The sequence below is a fragment of the Castor canadensis genome, chromosome 13 (genome assembly GCF_047511655.1).
Source record: "Castor canadensis chromosome 13, mCasCan1.hap1v2, whole genome shotgun sequence".
In the NCBI taxonomy this organism is placed as follows: Eukaryota; Metazoa; Chordata; class Mammalia; order Rodentia; family Castoridae; genus Castor; species Castor canadensis.
In genome coordinates this window covers 3847841-3865208 of record NC_133398.1, presented here as the reverse complement: position 1 = coordinate 3865208, position 17368 = coordinate 3847841, and the positions used below count along the sequence as shown (strand labels likewise).

The 17368-nt window shown below is 45.2% G+C and overlaps 1 protein-coding gene across 1 annotated transcript in view; it reads left to right on the top strand.

Annotated features, from left to right (window-relative positions):
- Positions 1-3038: 3038 nt before the first annotated feature.
- Positions 3039-17368, top strand: part of LOC109683356 (odorant-binding protein 2b-like) — a 37264-nt gene continuing 22934 nt past the window's right edge. Inside the window, exons 1-6 of the mRNA XM_020159151.1 lie at positions 3039-3105; positions 3656-3759; positions 3864-3907; positions 4013-4083; positions 4578-4681; positions 5193-5301. Coding sequence (XP_020014740.1) covers positions 3039-3105; positions 3656-3759; positions 3864-3907; positions 4013-4083; positions 4578-4681; positions 5193-5301 — 499 coding nt within the window. The remainder of the gene's footprint in view (positions 3106-3655; positions 3760-3863; positions 3908-4012; positions 4084-4577; positions 4682-5192; positions 5302-17368) is intronic.

Here is a 17368-nt window from a genome sequence, read left to right as displayed (position 1 = left end):
AACTGTAGTTTTTTAAAGATAATTTTTTATCAAGTTGAGAAATTTCCATTGTGAGCAATTGGACCTGATTGTCCTGAGGACCATCTGAGAAACACGGTGGAACCTATCAGATCATCTCACAGGGAAAGAGGAGCCCAGGCTGTTCATCCTACCAGTTGCTATCCCTATGGACTAGGAATGTATGTTAATCAGTTTTTCATTGCTGTGATAAATAGTTGGGAGATCAACTTAAAAGGAGGAAGGTTTTATTTTCACTCATGTTTTCAGTCCATGCTCATTTAGACCCTTTGCTGTGGGCCTGTGGTGAGGCAGAGAACCACAGCAGAGAGAAAGTGAGAAGACAGGAAGAGGCCAAGGCAGGATATGGCTCCAAAGACATATCCCCACTGACCTATTTCCTCCAGCTAGGCTGTACTTCCTAAAGTTTCCAGAGCCTCTCACATACCACCAGCTGGGACTGAGCCTTCCACACAGGAGCCTGTGGGGGCACTTCACACGCAAACCCTAACAGTACGCTGATTCACCTCACATCTGCTTTTCAAGGCTGTGTGTCGGGAAAACACAGAAGGGAGGATGAAGACGCTTGAGGAGGGAAGCTGTGACTCCATCAGTGTGCTGGGAACTGTCTATGACAGTTGAGAGGGTCAGCCATAGTCCCCCCTTGCATGGACCCACTCACACTCCACATCAAGGTTATTCTGTAGCTGAGCTTCCAGAGTGGTGAGAGACATGGTCTCTAGAATAATTATGCAGATGGTTAGGGAAACGCTACAGTTCCACTGTCCGAGGCCTCTCAGGCTTTGTTGACATTCATCTCAAGCTTCTTGTATCCCTTCTAGGTGAGCCTTTATCCCAGCTGCACATCCTCTGGCATGGTGCTGTTGGTGGTGTCATCATAGTCTACTTACATGTGGGCGTTGTATGAAGCCCAAACACTGTCCCCTCTAGTGAGGAATTAGCTGCACCAAGAAGCTGTGACCACCCTGAGATTCAAGGCAAGGGTAGTGAGGGATGTGACCAGAAGTGGCGAGTGCCATAGATGTGGAGTAGGGTCATCCCAGCAGGATCAACACCAGAAGGGAATGTATTCCTCAGAAAATGTCCCAGGCCATGGAGCAATGGGGCCAGGAAGTCGTTCTACTCCCGTCCTACCATTTCCCATCATGGGTTGACCTCAGTATCCTGGGAGTATCTACCATCTGTGGACCTCAACCTCATACCCTATGTCCTGTCCACCATGGGTTGACCCCAACTTCCTGTCCTACCTCCTCTCGATGCTGTCTACTACCACTTTAACTTAACAACTACCTAAGTTGGAGAACTTGGTAGAATTCAGCCTGCTAGGACACAAGGTGAGACCATTGGGTGATAGGAGGCAGCTGGAAAGTTCCAATGGCACAAACCATAAGATTCGTGGTGGCAGCCCTGCTCTGTTAACCATGTGTACATTTTGTTCCCATCTGTGTCGAGCTTTGAATTACACGTGCCAATGTCGTAAGGTGCTTAGATCAACGATTCACACACAGCAAGTCAAGTACACATTGTCTGGGATACAGTAAACAAGAACAGGACAGAAAATCCCCCGCATGGAGACTCCAGCCTGCTCACTGATCTCTGTTCCTAAAGAGCACAGGCCCCTCTCTTCCCACACCAGGGCTTCCTCCTCAGCAGCAACTACCATACTGGGGTCATTAGAGCCCCACAGCTTATTAGAGAGTGCTCATTACTATTGTTTATTGAGTACCTGGGGTACTCAATTGGGGTTGTCCAATTGGGCTACAGAGACACAAAGATGCCACACGCACCAACGCTTGCCTTCAGAGCCTGTGTCAGCGGGTCTCAGGGCAGGTGAGTAAGGCCCAGGAACTGCAGTGGTGAGGAGTGGGGTTGATGCCAGCAAACAGGATACCTAGAAGAACCCAGCCAGGAGTTCTGAACTCATGCAGACACATGGCCTCCTTGTGCTTCTCCTGCCCATTTGTCCAAAGGGAATGGGATTTGCACCTACACTGGGGACACTGGGTGGTCAAAGCTGATGAGGGAGGGGAAGCCAGTGGGAACTCAGAGACGCCAGCAGAATGAAGTCAAGACAGTTGCCTAACTGTGAGCTCACAACAGGCTGAGGTGGCCCCTTGCCCTGAATCCCACACCAGGCTAGAAAGTGGGGAAGAAACCAATGTCCATGTAGTCTCCATTGTGTCAGGGCAGCCCAGGGGCTCCACGTGTCCTCTCAGCAGGTCCTCAGGTGACCAGAGCAGCAGAAGATCTGAGTTTCCTTGTTATACATGAGCCCTGTTGGATCACAGAGGTGAAATAACACATCTGAGAATAAGATGTGCTCTAAGAGAGCACAGCTGGCTTTGGGGTGCAGAACCAAGCAGATTGGGGGGATGTTGCTCTTTAGTGTGACCTGGGGTCTGCTCTAAGGAGGTGATATTTAAATTGATCCTGAGTCATAAAATACTGGCACACCCCCAAAAAGACTTAGGGAAGGGCAGTGAGGGTGTCTCCCAGGGCAAGGGCCTTGGGTTCAGGGAAATCAGGGGCATTGTCCGTGGTTCAGCTTTGTCCCTTCCTTGGCAGCAGGAGGTGAGACTCCTGTTTCTCAGTGAACTCGATTCAGGCCAGGCATGGACAGATGGAGGACAGAGTGGGGAGGGAGCATGAGGAGGCCAGGGCCCTTCCTCCCTGGCTCAAAGTGCTGACACCTGTGCCACCCCCATACTTGAATGAGGTGTCCCCTCCAGGTGGGCTGTTCTGTGAGCAGCACCATTGGGTGGTACAAACATGGACATATTGTGTGTCTTTCATCTTTAGTTGGCACTGAATTGCTATTCATCAGATCCCAAAAATAATAAAATCCACTTTCACAACGGGTGTGGATTTGGCTCTGACAGGTGGACAGGAGGGGTGTGGTCAGTGTCAAGTGGGCACAGGCCACTGGTCACAGGGACTTAAAGGGCACCTGTGAGGAGCCAGGACAGCCTCCTCCAGACACCACAGGTGACCTGCCTTATCTGTGAGCACAGAGCCTAGAGATGAAGACTCTTCTCTTGACCTTTGTGCTGCTCAGACTGGTGGCCACCCTGCAGGCCCAGGGCCCCCGTTGGCCCTCTTGAAGGAGCAGAATGTGAGACTGGGTGGGGGGGTGGGTGGGGTAGGAGAAAGGCATGATGGAGGACAGTGGTGGACCTGAGTACTGTTTCAGAAGGTGTCCTTTACAGCTGGGTTCTGACTCTGCATCCTGGCCTGGAGTGGTCAGAGTTCAGGGGTCTCTGTTGTTCCCCGGCAGACACAGGCCCTCCTGGGCAGAGGGCTGGAGTAGGAGTGCAGATTTGAGTCAGGAGTCCTGTTATATCCGAAGTCCTCACAGAGCAGGACCTTCAGTAGTGAAGACTCACCTGGTGTATTGGGGCCTAACCCAGAGGACAGACCCTTGGAGAGCAGACGCCCTCTGCCTCCACTGGGGCTGGGAGCCAGGAGTCCTGGGGTGCTCTTCTGAGCACAAGGATGTAGATGTATGGGGGTTTAGCCATCTCTGGAAGCAGCAGCCTGGGCTCTGGGGATGTCCGTCTAGGCTGCAGGCTGGGGGTCTGGGGAGAGAATCTGTGCTAGGCAGTGGTGGCTTCAAGGCTTGGCCTGCTCCAGCTCACAGGGACCTGGTACATGAAGGCCACAGTTTCCAACAAGAACCTGACAAAAGGGAAGAGGCTCAGGGAGGCATTCCCCGTAGCAATGATAGCCCTGGAAGGGGGGAATGTTTGAGGCCAAGGTCACCATCATGTGAGTGTCCCCTCAGTCCTACTGTTCTTTCCTCTCCATCCACGTTTTGACTGTTGGTGACCCATCGTCCTGACTTTGAGGAGACTAGCCCCAGGCAGTATCCCAAAGCTCAGGCAGGGGTAGCGTAGGATTTTCAGAGATATCTGCTCAGGGCCAATGCAGCAGGTGAGCTGGGTAAGGCTCAGGTGCTTGTCCTGATAGCAGCTGCCCATGGCTCCCTATTTTCCAGGTTTAAAGGCCACTGCCACGAGAAGAAAATTCTGATGCAGAAAACTGAGGAGACTGGTGAATACAGGGACCGTGAGTCTGGGCTGGCTGGTCCTGAGCCTGGGGGACAGAGGGGCCCCTGCCCTATCCATCTCCTAGAGGGGCTACCTCTCCCTTCCCAGGTGCCTTGTGGCCCTGACCCAAGACACCAGGTGTCATGGGATTGGTCACAGCAGGGATGAACAAGGCCATGCCTCCCTCTGAGTGGTCCTAGTTATTGACCCATAGGGAAACTGAGGCCTAAGAGTCTGGGAAGCAGGGCAGGATTGGGGCTCTAAGTTGTGACCTCTTCTGCTATACATTGTCTGGACTCCACAGCTGGGGTTGGCACCTTCTTGGGGTGGGGTGGGGGACCCATCAAGCAACAGGAGAATCCTAGAGTGACAGAGGCCACAGCAAGACCTGGGCTCAGACTGGCTTAGTCTCCTGGTTGACCACGCAAATGTTTGGAGGGCTCCTTAATGAGGTCTTGGATGTTTTCTCCAGCACGAAGGTGCCTAAGAGCTATTTTGTCTGTTTATCTACAGTAAAGGGCAAGAAGCGCTTATACATAGAGGAGCTGCCTGTGATGGACCACGCCATCTTTTATTGTGAAGGCCAGCACCATGGGAAAACATTCTGTGTGGCAAAGCTCATGGCTGAGGTTCCCCAGAGACGCCCATCTCTTGCTCGAAGCCAGTGGCAGTAGCCACGCCCTGGCACTGGGGGATAAGAAGTCCCCGGTTGGCCTTCAGGTGCTAGGCACAGTGTGCTGCCTGGGGAGTCCAAGCTTTCAAGTGGGAAGGGGGTCAGTTGGGTGAGGACTGTAGGGGAAGGAGGTTCCAGTCCTTGAAGCTGTCAAGAGCCACTTCCTCTGATTTCAGGAATGGAAAGGGTCATTGTGAAGGTCTGGTACCCTGACAGATGCCTTCATGTGGCAGGGACCCTCCAGAATGTGTGACCCTGCATTGATGCTCAGGAGCTGCCTGGGGTCCCAGGGTCTTAGGATGTCCCCACAACAAATCTTCTTGTCCACTGTTGGATCTCCTGCCTGTGGCTGCTCCAGGGTGAAAATCCTAGTGCCACTCAGTGGCTGGGTCCTTGTGTCACCCATTATCTGCTAAGCTGTGCAGTCATCACACCTCTCTTCACTTGACCCCTCCCTCATGGGGAGGACCTCTGAGGAAAACCTGGAAGCACTGGAAGAATTTAAAGAATTTGCACAATGCAAGGGACTTCTGCAGGAGGACATCTTCATGCTTGAACAGAGGGGTGAGGGCCCTCTGCCCATATCCCTTCCCCATGTCTCCTCTGTGTCACTCATCTCTCCCTGTGTGCCCCACGTCTCTCTGTCTGAGCTATGGATGTGATGGGGTCTGAGCCTTTGCCCTGGGTGCCTTCTTACCCCTGGGTTTTTCTCCATTTCTACAGAAAGCTGTGTCCCTGAGCACCACTAGGGTAAGTGACCCTCTGGAAGGACAGTGGAGAATCTCAGAGACCTGGGTTCTGGAGTTTGAGGGTCCATCTCCTGTTTGCTGATTCCATCCACTGAAGCAGGAGAGACCCCTGCCTGGCCAGGCAGGAGTGGTCACTGCAGGATTTGGCCCTGAGTGTGATTCCTGGGACATTTAGGAAGTCCTTTCTTTAACCAGCAACCTTTCATGAGAGCCTGTTTGGAGGCTCTAGCGAGGGAGCGCAGTTTCTCATATACCCTTGAATGAAGAATGGTCCTCCTCTATCAGGAAAGGTTGTCCTCTTGAACTGAACACATAGGTCAGGAGGGACAGCCATGGATCAGTGAGGGAGGAAGGGGACATCCACCTAGCTAACCAGATCAGCTGAATCAACCCTGGTGATCACTGGGTGACAGATGTCACAGCCAGATCACCCTCACATCCCAGTGTCCTTTCTTTTATCATCATCCTGCCCAAATCCTGGTCTCCACTTGATCCAATCCCATACTCCAACTACCCATCAGGGATGCTCCAGAGACCTGGTTGGTCATGGAGAGTCAAGGGTGGCTTTCGGATCCACAGCTTCCCTGCAGGCAGCGCATGTCACAGAAGCTTGGGAAAGGAAATATCTGACCCCAGCTGTCCCCTGCTGACTGCTGCTCCCATGGAGGGACTTTCATCTCTGCTCCTCTTCCTGTCACAGCAGCCACCCAGGTTTACACCTCCTGAGCCAGCCCAGCTGCCAACACAGAGCTGGGACCTCCCCAGACCACTTCTCCTGCCTGGACCAGCCTCCTGCTTAGACTGCCCATCCCCCTTGGGCCGTCCCCCAGCCTTAACCCTCTGCTTCCTTTCCTAACCCTTCCTGACTACAAATGAAACACCTTAGCAGCTGCTCTGGGTTTGGCATAGTGTGACGGGATCTTGGGGTGGGTCCTTATGAGCTCTGCTAGGATGAGGAGCCATGGGAGATAAGGAGACATTGGATCCATAGGAACAAGTCCCCAAGGAGCATGGCATCCAATAGGTCTGTAGGACCATGTGATGTCATGGATGTCCACCTGGTAAACCTCCAACTCAGGTGTTTTGGAGTAGTGTGGGTCCTGGGCAGGAGCGTTTGGGAAGTCACTGGGGTGGCCAGGACCAGACAGATGGTGTGAAGACTGCAAATGATGTGAAGGTGCCTGTTTAAGCTCCTGGGCCAACAGGGCCTTTGTGGGATTCTGGAGGTCTTCATTTTGAGCAGGCTGACTCAATGGTAGGGATGGAGGGACTGCGGCCAACCCCTTCCTCTTCACCCCCAAAACAAAACAAAGCCAGTCGCCATGTCTACAAGTCCTTGTCTCCACCTTAACTCTTCTGTGGTTTGCCTGTGCAGACAGTGGCCCACAGGGACATGAAGGGCCCCAGGGAGGGAGGAGAGGTCCTGTACTCCAGATGATAAACATAACCCTAAACTGCAAATCCTAATGGGATTGGGCTTCCCAGAGGACAAGGCTGCAAAGTGTCCATCTTTCTCTGAGGGGCGTTGATTGCTTGAGCCAGGTGACCATCATTTCAGTGATCTCTAGCCCAATTCCCACCCCGACCTGTTGTCCTCTCCTTGCTCCTCTCCTGCCTGACCTATTTCTTGGTGGGAATTGTTCTGTTGTCCTGACATACAGCCAAGTTGGCAGGCATCAGGTGCAGCCCAAGGCAGCCTGGATGCATTGAAGGACAGGGAAAGCCCTGAGTCTACAGCAATAGTGGGCACAGTGTGTCTCTCCACTTTCCAGGCCCAAAGTAAATTACAGCTGGGCCAAAGACCATCACATGAAAATATAAGAAAATAAGTCATCTTGGGAAGCAAATGAGCAATAGAGAAAGAAAAAATCCCTCAGCTGAGAAGATGGAGATTTGATTCAGGAGTGTGAAACACAGGTGTAGAAATCACCGATGGGTGAAGGCCCATAAGGCCCATGTGGACAGTCTGTCCTGGGCACCTCTGCCCAGCACCCCTGCCCCATCTGCCATGTACCTTCATCTTCTGGTGGTTGACAACACCTCCATCACCATTTCTCACCCTGGTCCACAGGTCAGTCCAGTTTCTCTTGACACCTGCCATAGGTGGTCCAAGGATGAACATCAGACCAAGCACCTCTGGCTACTGGAATCTCAAACCTGAGCTGGGAGACACCAGCGCTGCCCAGGCAGACATGGACTTCTCTGGCCCCACCTTGGTCTCTGCTCCTGAGCCGCTGCAGTGCCCCAGGGGCCACCTGTCTCCACCCTTTTATCACCTCCCATTCCACACCACAGGCTCTCCCATCTTAAGTCAGAGACTGTTTCCATTGCTTTAACCCTTGGTCCCCTCAGAGACACTGAAATCTGAATATTTGAGGAGTGCTGTTATAAACAAGTTAGGAAACCTTTCAATACAACCCAAAATGTGTGCAGAGGTGATGAACAGAAACTCCTCAGTGACAAAAAGACCCATGGAAGGGCTGGAGCCTCAGAGATTTGAATGGTAGGAATGACCTTTTTTGATCTTTTCCAAATGGATTTGGATTTTTTTGGTAGGGTGTTTTTTTTTTTTTTTTGGCTGGATCTCACTTTGTACTCCAGGGTGGCCTCAGACTCATGGTCCTCCTGTCTCAGCTATCCTAAGGTAGAATTACAAGTGTGTGCCACAACACCCAGTTTCTCACATTGATTTTTATTTTTTTATTTTTTTATTTTAGATCATTTAATTTTTCCTTTTTTTTTTTTTCATTTTTCTTTTATTATTCATATGTGCATACAAGGCTTGGTTCATTTCTCCCCCCTGCCCCCACCCCCTCCCTTACCACCCACTCCACCCCCTCCCACTCCCCCCCTCAATACCCAGCAGAAACTATTTTGCCCTTATCTCTAATTTTGTTGAAGAGAGAGTATAAGCAATAATAGGAAGGAACAAGGGGTTTTGCTGGTTGAGATAAGGATAGCTATACAGGGCATTGACTCACATTGATTTCCTGTGCGTGGGTGTTACCTTCTAGGTTAATTCTTTTTGATCTAACCTTTTCTCTAGTTCCTGGTCCCCTTTTCCTATTGGCCTCAGTTGCTTTAAGGTATCTGCTTTAGTTTCTCTGCATTAAGGGCAACAAATGCTAGCTAATTTTTTAGGTGTCTTACCTATCCTCACCCCTCCCTTGTGTGCTCTCGCTTTTATCATGTGCTCATAGTCCAATCCCCTTGTTGTGTTTGCCCTTGATCTAATGTCCACATATGAGGGAGAACATATGATTTTTGGTCTTTTGGGCCAGGCTAACCTCACTCAGAATGATGTTCTCCAATTCCATCCATTTACCAGCGAATGATAACATTTCGTTCTTCTTCATGGCTGCATAAAATTCCATTGTGTATAGATACCACATTTTCTTGATCCATTCGTCAGTAGTGGGGCATCTTGGCTGTTTCCATAACTTGGCTATTGTGAATAGTGCCGCAATAAACACTCACATTGATTTTTAAAAAATCAAAAAATATACTTACAAAGAAAAGCAAAAGAATTGGAGACCTTGACCACATGGGTTCCTCTGATACTGTTGGCCCACCAGGGGCCATCAGCAGATGGCTGAGAAACAGGTGCTGGGGACAGAGGGACCCAGTGTATACCTCAGGGCTTAACCATCAATAATACCCCTTTGGCACCTTGTTTTATCTCTTTGTTTCCTTGTCCATAGAATTGGCAATGTGAGTCCACAGAGCCATACAGGGCTGCTGTGGAGGGCTCACACACATACACACACACCTGCGTGTATGCACGAGCACACATGCACACTCCCACACATACACACACACACACATGCATGCACACACAATGCACACAATGCACATACACACACTCACACACATGTACACATACTCTTGCACATGTATGCACACACACACAACACACACATGCAAGTAGACACACTTGCACACATGTATACATACACACATACACACTCACAATGCACACACATGCATGTAGACACACCCACGCACATGTACACACTCTCACGTGCACACACATGTGTGCACATACACACTCACACACCTGTATGTGTGCATGTGTACACACTCTCTCTCACACATGCACATGTATGCACACACATGCACACTCATACAATACACACATGCATGTAGACATACACACATGCACACACACCACCTGTGACGGTGGCTGGTGCAGGCTAAGCCAGTGTGGTTGCTGTGATTGCTGGAAGATCATAATTAGCACGAGTGTTTATACAGTATCTAACATTTCTCCATTCAATATTGTGGGAAAAGCATGCCAGCAAACATTCGTCATCCATAAAGTGACTTAAAATCACAGCACCCTGTGTGAGAAAGTTCTCAAGACAATGACCTCAGGTCAAGAAACTGGAAAACAGGCAGTACATGCATCCCAGATTAAGAAAAAAAGAAAATCATAAGAAAGGTTAGAGCAGAAATTGATGAAAGTAAACAAATGGAAAGCAATCAAACTGGAATCTTGATATTTGAGATCAATAGAATTGGATCTATCTATCTGTCCATCACCTAGCTACAGAAAGAACACGTGTTAGCAGTATCACAGAAAAGTGACATTGACACTACTGCAGATTCTACTTTTTTTTATTCATATGTGCATACAATGCTTGGGTCATTTCTCTACCCTTCCCCCACCTCCTCCTTTACCCCTCCGCCCCCTCCCTCTATCCCCAACCCCCTCGGTACCCGACAGAAACTATTCTTCCCTTATCTCTAATTTTGTTGAAGAGAGAGTAGAAGCAATAATAGGAAGGGACAAGGGTTTTTGCTGGTTGAGATAAGGATAGCTATACAGGGAGTTGACTCACATTAATTTCCTGTGCGTGTGTGTTACCTTCTAGGTTAATTCTTTTTGATCTCACCTTTTCTCTAGTTCCTGGTCCCCTTTTCCTATTGGCCTCAGTTGCTTTTAAGGTATCTGCTTTAGTTTCTCTGCATTGAGGGCAACAAATGCTAGCTAATTTTTTTAGGTGTCTTACCTATCCTCACACCTCCCTTGTGTGCTCTCGCTTTTATCATGTGCTCAAAGTCCAATCCCCTTGTTGTGTTTGCCCTTGATCTAATGTCCACATATGAGGGAGAACATACGATTTTTGGTCTTTTGGGTCAGGCTAACCTCACTCAGAATGATGTTCTCCAATTCCATCCATTTACCAGCGAATGATAACATTTCGTTCTTCTTCATGGCTGCATAAAATTCCATTGTGTATAGATACCACATTTTCTTGATCCATTTGTCAGTGGTGGGCCATCTTGGCTGTTTCCATAACTTGGCTATTGTGAATAGTGCTGCAATAAACATGGGTGTGCAGGTGCCTCTAGAGTAACCTGTGTCACAGTCTTTTGGGTATATCCCCAAGAGTGGTATTGCTGGATCAAATGGTAGATCAATGTCTAGCTTTTTAAGTAGCCTCCAAATTTTTTTCCAGAGTGGTTGTACTAGTCTACATTCCCACCAACAGTGTAAGAGGGTTCCTTTTTCCCCGCATCCTCGCCAATACCTGTTGTTGGTGGTGTTGCTGATGATGGCTATTCTAACAGGGGTGAGGTGGAATCTTAGCGTGGTTTTAATTTGCATTTCCTTTATTGCTAGAGACGGTGAGCATTTTTTCATGTGTTTTTTGGCCATTTGCATTTCTTTTGAGAAAGTTCTGTTTAGTTCACTTGCCCATTTCTTTATTGGTTCATTAATTTTGGGAGAATTTAGTTTTTTAAGTTCCCTATATATTCTGGTTATCAGTCCTTTGTCTGATGTGTAGCTGGCAAATATTTTCTCCCACTCTGTGGTGTTCTCTTCAGTTTAGAGACCATTTCTTTTGATGAACAGAAGCTTTTTAGTTTTCTGAGGTCCCATTTATCTATGCTATCTCTTAGTTGCTGTGCTGCTGGGGTTTCATTGAGAAAGTTCTTACCTATACCTACTAACTCCAGAGTATTTCCTACTCTTTCCTGTATCAACTTTAGAGTTTGTGGTCTGATATTAAGATCCTTGATCCATTTTGAGTTAATCTTGGTATAGGGTGATATACATGGATCTAGTTTCAGTTTTTTGCAGACTGCTAACCAGTTTTCCCAGCAGTTTTTGTTGAAGAGGCTGCTATTTCTCCATCGTATATTTTTAGCTCCTTTGTCAAAGACAAGTTGGTTATAATTGTGTGGCTTCATATCTGGGTCCTCTGTGTTCTGTTCCACTGGTCTTCATGTCTGTTTTTGTGCCAGTACCATGCTGTTTTTACTGTTATTGCTTTGTAATATAGTTTGAAGTCAGGTTTCATGATACCTCCTGCATTGTTCTTTTGACTGAGTATTGCCTTGGCTATTCGTGGCCTCTTGTGTTTCCATATAAATTTCATGGTAGATTTTTCCATCTCTTTAATGAATGTCATTGGGATTTTGATGGGAATTGCATTAAGCATGTAGATTACTTTTGGGAGTATAGACATTTTTACTATGCTGATTCTACCAATCCATGAGCATGGGAGATCTCTCCACTTTCTATAGTCTTCCTCAATCTCTTTCTTCAGAAGTGTATAGTTTTCCTTGTAGAGGTCATTCACATCTTTTGTTAGGTTTACACCTAGGTATTTGATTGGTTTGGAGGCTATTGTAAATGGAATTGTTTTCATACATTCTTTTTCAGTTTGCTCATTGTTAGTGTATAGAAACGCTAATGATTTTTCTATGTTGATTTTATATCCTGCTACCTTACTATAGCTATTGATGATGTCTAGAAGCTTCTGAGTAGAGTTTTTTGGGTCTTTAAGGTATAGGATCATGTCATCTGTAAATAGGGATATTTTGACAGTTTCTTTACCTATTTGTATTCCTTTTATTCCTTCTTCTTGCCTAATTGCTCTGGCTAGGAATTCCAGTACTATGTTGAATAGGAGTGGAGATAGTGGGCATCCTTGTCTGGTTCCTGATTTTAGAGAGAATGGTTTCAGTTTTTCTCCGTTAATTATAATGCTGGCTGTAGGTTTGTCATATATAGCTTTTATAATGTTGTGGTACTTTCCTTCTAGTCCTAGTTTTCTTAGAGCTTTTATCATGAAATGGTGTTGGATCTTATCAAAGGCTTTTTCTGCATCTATTGAGATGATCAAGCAGTTTTTGTCTTTGCTCTGTTAATGTGGTTTATTACGTTTATTGATTTTCGTATGTTGAACCACCCCTGCATCCCTGGGATGAAGCCTACTTGGTCGTGGTGAATGATCTTTTTGATGTGTTGTTGAATTCGGTTTGCCATTATTTTGTTGAGGATTTTTGCATCAATGTTCATTAAGGAGATTGGCCTACAGTTCTCCTTTTTGGAGGTGTCTTTGCCTGGTTTTGGGATAAGTGTAATGCTGGCTTCATAAAATGTGTTAGGCAGTTTTCCTGCCCTCTCTATTTCATGGAACAGTTTAAGGAGGGTTGGTATCAGTTCTTCTTTAAAGGTCTGATAGAATTCAGCAGAGAATCCATCAGGTCCTGGACTTTTCTTTTTGGGGAGACTCTTGATTGCTGCTTCAATTTCATTTTGTGTTATAGATCTATTCAGGTGATTAATTTCCTCTTGGTTCAGTTTTGGATGATCATAGGTATCTAGAAATCTGTCCATTTCTTTAAGATTTTCAAATATATTTGAATATAGGTTCTCGAAGTAGTCTCTGATGATTTCCTGGATCTCCATGGTGTTTGTTGTTATCTCCCCTTTTGCATTCCTGATTCTACTAATTTGGGTTTTTTCTCTCCTCATTTTAGTCAGGTTTGCCAGGGGTCTGTCAATCTTGTTTATTTTTTCAAAGAACCAACTTTTTGTTTCATTAATTCTTTGTATGGTTCTTTTGGTTTCCATTTCATTGATTTCAGTTTTATTTTTATAATTTTTCTCTTTCTATTTGCTTTGGGATTTGCTTGTTCTTGTTTTTCTAGGAGTTTGAGATGTATCTTTAGGTCATTGATTTGGGATCTTTCAGTCTTTTAAATATATGCACTCATGGCTATAAACTTTCTTCCTAGGACTGCCTTTGCCGTGTCCCATAGGTTCCGGTAGGTTGTATTTAATTTTCATTGACTTCCAGGGACTTTTTAATTTCCTCTTTTATATCATCAATGACCCATTGTTCATTAAGCAATGAGTTATTCAGTTTCCAGCTGTTTGCATGTTTTTTGTCTTTATTTTTCTTGTTGAGTTCTAGTTTTACTGCATTGTGATCAGATAGAATGCATGGTATAATTTCTGTTTTCTTATATTTGCTGAGACTTGCTTTGTGCCCTAGGATATGATCTATTTTGGAGAAGGTTCCATGGGCTGCTGAGAAGAATATATATTGTGTAGAAGTTGGATGAAATGTTCTGTAGACATCAAGTAGGTCCATTTGATCTATTGTATATTTTAGATCTAGGATTTCTTTATTGATTTTTTGTTTGGATGGCCTATCTATTGATGATAGTGGGGTGTTAAAGTTTCCCATGACCACTGTGTTGGAGTTAATATATGCTTTAGGTCCTTCAGGGTATGTCTGATGAAATTGGGTGCATTGACATTGGGTGCATATAGGTTGATAACTGTTATTTCCTTTTGGTCTATTTCTCCTTTTATTAGTATGGAATGTCCTTCTTTATCTCGTTTGATCAATGTAGGTTTGAAGTCTACTTTGTCAGAGATAAGTATTGCTACTCCTGCCTGTTTTTGGGGGCCATTGGCTTGGTAAACCTTCTTCCAGCCTTTCATCCTAAGCCTATGCTTATTTCTGTTGGTGAGATGGGTCTCCTGTAAGCAACAAATTGTTGGATCTTCCTTTTAATCCATTTCGTCAAGCAGTGCCTTTTGATGGGTGAATTAAGTCCATTAACATTAAGCATTAGTACTGATAGGTGTGTGGTGATTCCTGTCATTTAGTTGTCTTAGTTGTTTGAAGGTTTGATTGTGTGTACCTAAGTTGAGGTTACTCTCTACTGTCTTGCTTTTTGTTTTCTTGTGGTTTGGTGCTGCCTGTCTTTTCATGGTTAAGTTGGGTTTCACTTTCTGTGTGCAGAATCCCTTGAAGAATCTTTTGTAGTGGTGGTTTTGTGGTCACATATTGTTTTAGTTTCTGCTTATCATGGAAGACTTTTATTGCTCCATCTATTTTGAATGATAGTTTTGCTGGGTAGAGTATCCTGGGGTTGAAGTTATTTTCATTCAGTGCCCAGAAGATCTCACCCCAAGCTCTTCTTGCTTTTAATATTTCTGTTGAGAAGTCTGCTGTGATTTTGATGGGTTTACCTTTGTATGTTATTTGTTTTTTCTCTCTTACAGCCTTCAGTATTCTTTCTCGGGTGTCTGTATTTGTTGTTTTAATGATAATATGCCATGGGGTAGATCTATTTTGGTCTGGTCTGTTTGGTGTCCTGGAGGCCTCTTGCATCTGTATGGGAATATCTTTCTCTAGATTTGGGAAATTTTCTGTTATTATTTTGTTGAATATATTACTCATTCCCTTTGCTTGCACCTCTTCTCCTTCTTCGATGCCCATGATTCTCAGGTTTGGTCTTTTGATGGAGTCGGTGAGTTCTTGCATTTTCTTTTCACAGGTCTTGAGTTGTTTAATTAATAGTTCTTTGGTTTTTCCTTTAATTACCATTTCATCTTCAAGTTCTGAGATTCTGTCTTCTGTTTGTTCTATTCTGCTGGAGTGGCCTTCCATTTTGTTTTGCAGTTCTGTTTCATTCTTTTTTCTGAGGTTTTTCATATCCTGTGTGGTTTCCTCTTTAATGTTGTCTATTTTTGTCCTGAGTTCATTTATCAGTTTATTCATCGTGTTCTCTGTTTCACTTTGGTGTTTATACAGTGCTTCTATGGTTTCCTTTATTTCTTCTTTTGCCTTTTTTAATTCTCTATTTTTGTTGTCTTGGAATTTCTTTAGTGTCTCCTGTACATTTTGGTTGACCCTATCCAGTATCATCTCTATAAAATTCTCATTGAGTACCTGTAGTATTTCTTCATTTAGATTATTCTGGTGGGCTTCATTGGGTTCCTTGGCATAGTTTATCTTCATTTTGTTGGAGTCTGGATCTGAGTATCTGTTTTCTTCATTTCCCTCTGGTTCCTGTACTAATTTTTTGCTGTGGGGAAACTGGTTTCCTTGTTTTTTCTGTCTTCCCATCATTGCCCTTGGTGTTGTTATTATCCCTGTATTGTGTGCAATTAAGTATTTTCTGTCTTATAATAATAGCACTAGTGATATTTAGAATGGAAGGGTGAGAGGGGATGGAAAGCAAAGAAGTTAAATAAAAAGAGAAAAACAAATAAACAAAGAAGTAGAAAAAAACAAAACAAACAAAAAAATTTCAAAGTTATAAACGGGAGAGATAGTGTACTAATCAACAGTAAGCTGAACAGGCATTAGAGAAACAGAGAGAGGACTGAAAAAAGTAAAATAAAAAATAAAAATAAATTAAAAAAATAATAGTAATAAAAAGAGAAAAATCTCCTAGTTCAAATGCAATAAAGTTTCAGTCTTAATAATTTTGGTGTTCGTCCCTCAGCCTCCAATCCTGGAGATGGTGTCTCAGAAGTAGTTTTGTCATTGTCTCTTCAAAGGGGAAAAAAATCCAAGCCAAGCCAAACCAAACAAAACAAAACAGCACAAAACAAAACAAAACAAAAAAAACCCACAAAATGTCCCAAGTTCAAATGCAATACAGTTTCAATTAGTTTTTCAGCTTGCAGGTGTAGTTCAGTTGTTTTCTCATCAAAGGTAGGGAGAGAGAATAAAAAGAGTCTGGAGACAGTTCTGTGAATGGCTATCTGAGGCTGTGGCTTGCCTGCCTGCTGCTGTCAGCCTGCTGTTGCTGGAGGCGTTATTTATGCAGATCTCAGGGGTGAGCTTAGCACTCACCTGGCCCTGCAGGCTTTGTTTATTCAGAGTTCTCCTGTGCGCGAGCCATTGCTACAAGCTTTCCCCTTTCCAAGCACACTGGGGGAGGTGACACTGCACCCACTTTCTCAGGCCGGCATGTTTATTTACAGCTCACATGGGAAGTGGGTCTTCCCCCTTCTCCTGTGAAGTTTTCCTCCCACTGTCGCTTTTAAAAGCTTTCCCGCTCCTGGTTTCTGGGCAGTGCTGCTGCTCCTGCCGGCTGGCATGTTTGTTTACAGCTCACGTGGGAAGTGGGTCTTCCCCCCTTGGCAGATCCACATTGAAATCAGAATGGTGAGGAGGCTGGTTTAGTGGCTCAGGTGGTAGAACACCTGCCTAGCAAGCAGGAGGCCTTCAGTTCAAATCCTAGTACAGACAAAGAAAAAAAGATATTTGAGGCTGAGGACATAGCTCAGTGGGAGTGTCTGCCCAGCATGTGCAAGGCCCCGGGTTCAATTCCCCAGCATTGCTAAAACAAAAGGAAGAAAAGAAAAACAACAATAAAAAACCAAATAAAATGGTGAGGAGGATGAATGGTGTCAATGCCACTTCATCCATCTTATAGTGGAAGGGCTAAAAAAGGCCAAAGTCAAACCTCTAAACTATTCCCAGGTGACTGTAGTACAGCAAGGCCCTGATGAAAACCCCCTTACCTTTCTACAGTGTCTTAAGGACACTATCAGAAAGCATACCACAGTGGACCCAGAGTCACAGGTGGGAGAGGTTCTCCTCAAAATAAATTTCTAACACAGTCAGCCGCAGATATCTGTAGAAAACTCCAAAAGTCTGTGGCTGAAGGAGAAAAATCATTGGACCAACTAGTGCAGCTAGCCATGTCTGTATACTATAACCAGGATGTTACTAAAAGGAGAGAAAATGTATGCACATATGAATAATAAAAGAAAAATGAAAAAAATAAAAATAAAAAAAAAAATAAAAAGAGAGAAAAGGATAAAAAATACC